At 35.9% G+C, this 4,985-nt stretch overlaps 1 protein-coding gene across 1 annotated transcript in view; it reads right to left on the bottom strand.

Moving 5' to 3' along the window:
• The window catches only part of LOC106882527 (uncharacterized), a 100,415-nt gene that overhangs the window by 4,289 nt on the left and 91,141 nt on the right, over nt 1-4,985 (bottom strand). The window contains exon 38 of the mRNA XM_052965891.1: nt 1,209-1,475. Coding sequence (XP_052821851.1) covers nt 1,209-1,475 — 267 coding nt within the window. The remainder of the gene's footprint in view (nt 1-1,208; nt 1,476-4,985) is intronic.

Here is a 4,985-nt window from a genome sequence, read left to right as displayed (position 1 = left end):
ATGGCACGTGTAAAGACATTCGAGCGAGATCATTGGCAGTGCCGCCGAACTGGCTCCTGTGCAGGTGGCACGTAAAATACACCATTTTGAGCGTGGCCGTTGCTGGTACCACCTGACTGGCCTTCGTGCCGGTGGCATGTAAAAGCACCTACTACACTCTCAGAGTGGTTAGCGTTAGGAAGGGCATCCAGCTGTAGAAACTCTGCCAAATCAGATTGGAGCCTGGTGTAGCCATCTGGTTTCACCAGTCCTCAGTCAAATCGTCCAACCCATGCTAGTATGGAAAGCGGACGTTAAATGACGACGATGATGATGATGATGATACATATACATACAAAAATATATCACAGTGAAAGTATTCTCTCACATTACAATAGCGATTTTATTGTTTCACTTTTGACAGGTAATACCGAAATAGTGTAAGAGATAAGAGATTGCTCCAGGCTCACATTAGGCAAGAAGTTGAAAATCTTTTTGGCCCATGACACTGCATGGACCTTAAATAGGGCGTGTGTAAAATTTGAATGAAATCGTTTGAGTAGTTCCTGAGTTTTAGTGATGCACACACACAAACAGACACACATTTACATGCACACACACATGCATTCTCAGTTATATATATATATATAGAGAGAGAGAGAGAGAGAGACTATAATATATATTCTAACCTGAGACCTTCTGAGAAGATACTCCAACGAGAGATGATATCTCATACCGAACATCTGACATCTTCATAAGATGATAAATCAAGAACTTCAGGAGAATGATTTTGTAAACAAATGAAATTATCTTTAACAATTTTAACCAGTTAAAAACATTTTCAGTTGAGATTTGTTATTGAATCTCCTACATTAGAAAGCTGAGAATGATGTTCTTATAAGTACTTTTGACTTTAATTATCAGTTTCCCAAGATGTTAATACATCATTAATCATCTCTGTTGGCTTACAACTGACAATCACTCAGTCTTGTCATTCTCCACCTCGCTTTCAAGTCATTGTTCTTATCCTCATTTTCTCACAACTTTCAGTCCCTGCATCCTCATTATTCTTCTGTCATCACTTCTCAACATGTTACCTTGAATGAAAAAACACATCTTAAGAGCAGTAAGAACTGTCTAATTTTATGAGATGCAAGAAAACCTGACCAGTGCTAGTGCTGAAGGGAAGACTTATAGAAATCAATTTGGTACTTCACTTTTATACTCACCAACTGGCTGAGGTGTTCTTTGCTGTGATGTACTTTGCTGTGATGTACTTTGCTGTGATGTACTTTGCAGTGATGTACTTTGCAGTGATATACTTTGCTGTAATGTACTTTGCTGTGATGTACTTTGCTGTGATGTACTTTGCTGTGATGTACTTTGCGATGATGTACTTTGCGATGATGTACTTTGCGGTGATGTACTTTGCTGTGATGTACTTTGCGGTGATGTACTTTGCTTCGATATCCTTGGTTGTCCCTGCATTTGTAAGTCTGAAATTCATAATTTCAAGTGTTATAATTTATAGTAAAATTTACCAACATTCACATCCACACACAAAGCTATAATTATTAATCTACACTTTTACCAATTACGAACATTCACAGCAACACTGACCAAATGATTTGACAGTTAGACTTTCTAATGCTTGTTGAGATTTTGTGATTGAGCCTCATACTTTACCAAAGCCAACACTAATGTTCTAGTAGTAAGTAACACTGTCTTTGATTATTGGATTCTCAAGATGTTAGTAAATCATTAACCATCTCATAAATAATTGTATCTTAGCTTCAACCATTCAGTCATGTCATTCTCCACCTCGCTTTCAAGTCATTGTTCTTATCCTCATTTTCTTGTAACTTTCAGTCCCTGCATCCTCATTATTCTTCCGTTATCACTTAAACTTCTCACTTTCTCAACATGATTGTAAAAACACATCAAAGAGCAATGAGAATTGTATAATAATATGAGATGCAAGACAACCTGACCAGTGCTTGCACTATGAGAAAATGGCCCCAGTACACACTTGGAAGTGACTGGTGAATGAGAGGAGACACTGTAATTTTCAGTGGAACCTTCAATCTAATTGTGGACCTTGGAGTCTGGTACAGCCCCTCAGCTTGCCAGCTCTGGTCAAACTGTCCAACCCATCCTAGCATGGACAATGGACGTTAAATAGTAATGATGATGACAATCTTATTAATGCCTGTGTTGCAATAAAACGTACCCAAGATCCTTTATAAAGTGGCTGGTGTTAAGAAGGGTATCTTGTCATAGAAAATCCAAAGTATTTAAGTGAGATGTGTACCTCAAACAGTCAAAGTGGATGTTAACTCTGAATAAGAACTGACTTGGACATTGATGACTCATGGTAATCGATTGAAGCATGGAAGAAGATGATGAAAGATAATGACACTATCATTTGTTATTTCGTATTTATTATTTTGTATCTTGCAGCCTGTATCTAATCTTGAAGACAGAAAGAGAATGGTTATCTTAGTAGCAAACCAAAGTTTGATACTTTGATATGAAGATATGTTTAATGTATTTACTGATTTACAATAAGTGAAAAAGACAGGATGGTCACACTTGGAACACTTTTTATCATAAGTCTGCCAGATTATGACAGATATCTGGCTAAAAACCAATAATATTAATAACCTATCAGTAAACCTAGTAAAGATGTAAAACAAAAATATTGTTATGAACTCACCTGTAAAACAAAACAGAAATATTGTCATTAACTCACCTGTTTACACCAACATAATAACATATTTCTCTTTTTTTGCCCTATTATTAACTCTATTGTATTCTAATTTATCCATATTACCAACTGTGCTAACCTCAGTAGATACTTTATGAGATTTCAGTAATATTGGTTTCAAATTTGGGCACAAAACCAACAATTTCGGGGCAGTGGGTAAATCGTTTTCATCGACCTCACATACATATATGCACATAGAGATACACATTTGTACTTGCTTACATACACACACACACACACACACACACACACACACACACACACACACACACATACATGTTTATATCTGTAATTATTGGGGCACTAGGATATGTAACACACTACCCCTAAATACCAATCTTGAGAAATTAGGCTTCTCAAAACCAGAAAGGAGAAAACTGATTCGAAGACTATAGATCCAATCCATCACTGGAAGTGTAAAAATCTGTAAAACTTTCCAGAGGTTTATTATTTTAATTTATATGAGCATGTCTAGATGTGAAAGTATATGCATGAGAATACATATATAAAACAAAACATACAAATCTGCATGTATACATGCATACATTCACACACACACACACACACACACTATTGAACACTTTAAGAAAATAGAAGGTAAACTCAAATACAAATTTATACAATTTGATATAGAGTTTTACATCTCAGTCTCCAAAAGCTTGCTTCAGAAGGCACGTAAATTTAGTAAGGCTTACGTTATCATAACAAACACTGATATAAATATAATTATGAAGGCAAGGAAGCCATGACGTTTTTATGATAATTCTTATTGGGTAAAGAAGAAGGGGGATGAATTATTTCATGTGGCAATGGGGAGCTATGAGAGCATAGAAATAGCTGATCTTGTAGATCTCTATATTTTAGATATCTTTAGAAAAGAAAAAAAAAAAAAAGCTAACATACATAGGCGTACGAGTGGCTGCGTGGTAAGTAGCTTGCTTATGGACCACATGGTTCCGGGTTCAGTCCCACTGCAAGGCACCTTGGGCAAGTGTCTTCTACTATAGCCTCAGGCCGACCAAAGCCTTGTGAATGGATTTGGTGGACAGACACTGAAAGCAGCCCATCGTATATATGTATATATATATATGTATGCGTGTGTATGTGTTTGTGTTTGTCGCCCCCCCCCCCAACATCACTTGGTGTGTTTACGTCCCCGTAACTTAGCAGTTCAGTAAAAGAGATCAATAGAATAAGTACTAGGCTTAGAAAGAATAAGTCCTGGGGTCGATTAGCTCGACTAATGGCGGTGCTCCAGCATGGCCACAGTCAAATGACTGAAACAAGTAAAAGAGTATAGCTTTATATAGGGAAGGTTGCCTGGGAGTGGTACACAATCAAAACGGACATAATATGCATAGAGTAAGGACAAAATTATACAAAGTATTTAGCCAACTAGGTCTGAGAACCACAATTTGTACCAACCTTAAAGAAGTCAATTTTCTAAATATTAACATGAACCTTAGCACAGGCAAATTCGAACCCTACAGTAAACCAAATGAAGAAGCTTCATACAAAGACATATCGCTGAAAAATTAAATATAATACAGCCAATAGATAATATCCTAAATATTAGGGATGAAATGTTCTCTCCCTGCATACACAAGCAATATTTCACACTTAAACACTTCAAAAAGGAACCACCACCTGTGCTGCTAATCCCACAAGGATAGCTCCTTTCCTGAAAGTGAAATTTGAATATACATAACACATGAACTCCACACACAGAAGAAATATTTCTCCATGACGAACTACCTCAGCACACAAGCATATGAACATCACATACACACAGTATATAATACAATGTAATGCAAACAATTTACCATCCGACATAACTGTTTGCCCAAAAGTCAAATCCAGGGGAGATAACCACTCAAAAGATGTCATCCAAGAGCCCCTTGACTTATTGTTTTCTTTACAAGAATCTTCATGAATTCAATGAGATTTTATGTTTATCCATTTTGGAGAAACACAATTCTATGATTTAGCAATCCTTAGATGTCTGCTTCTTTTTGGCAAATATTGCCCTGATGAGATTCATACCCATAAATATGAATGTTTCCATAAATTCATTATTGGGTATGAATCAAAACAACTTGAAGGACTAATATTTGCTTTTGTATTCTTATTTTTTTATTTTATATTATAGCATAATTATATTATAATCTTAATAAATCAAATTTAAAATATGTTAATTGTATATCTCTATCTTCTTTTAATCTTGCTATATATATATATA

Source organism: Octopus bimaculoides, chromosome 2, assembly GCF_001194135.2.
Source record: "Octopus bimaculoides isolate UCB-OBI-ISO-001 chromosome 2, ASM119413v2, whole genome shotgun sequence".
NCBI lineage: Eukaryota > Metazoa > Mollusca > Cephalopoda > Octopoda > Octopodidae > Octopus > Octopus bimaculoides.
This window is presented reverse-complemented; position numbering and strand designations above follow the sequence as displayed.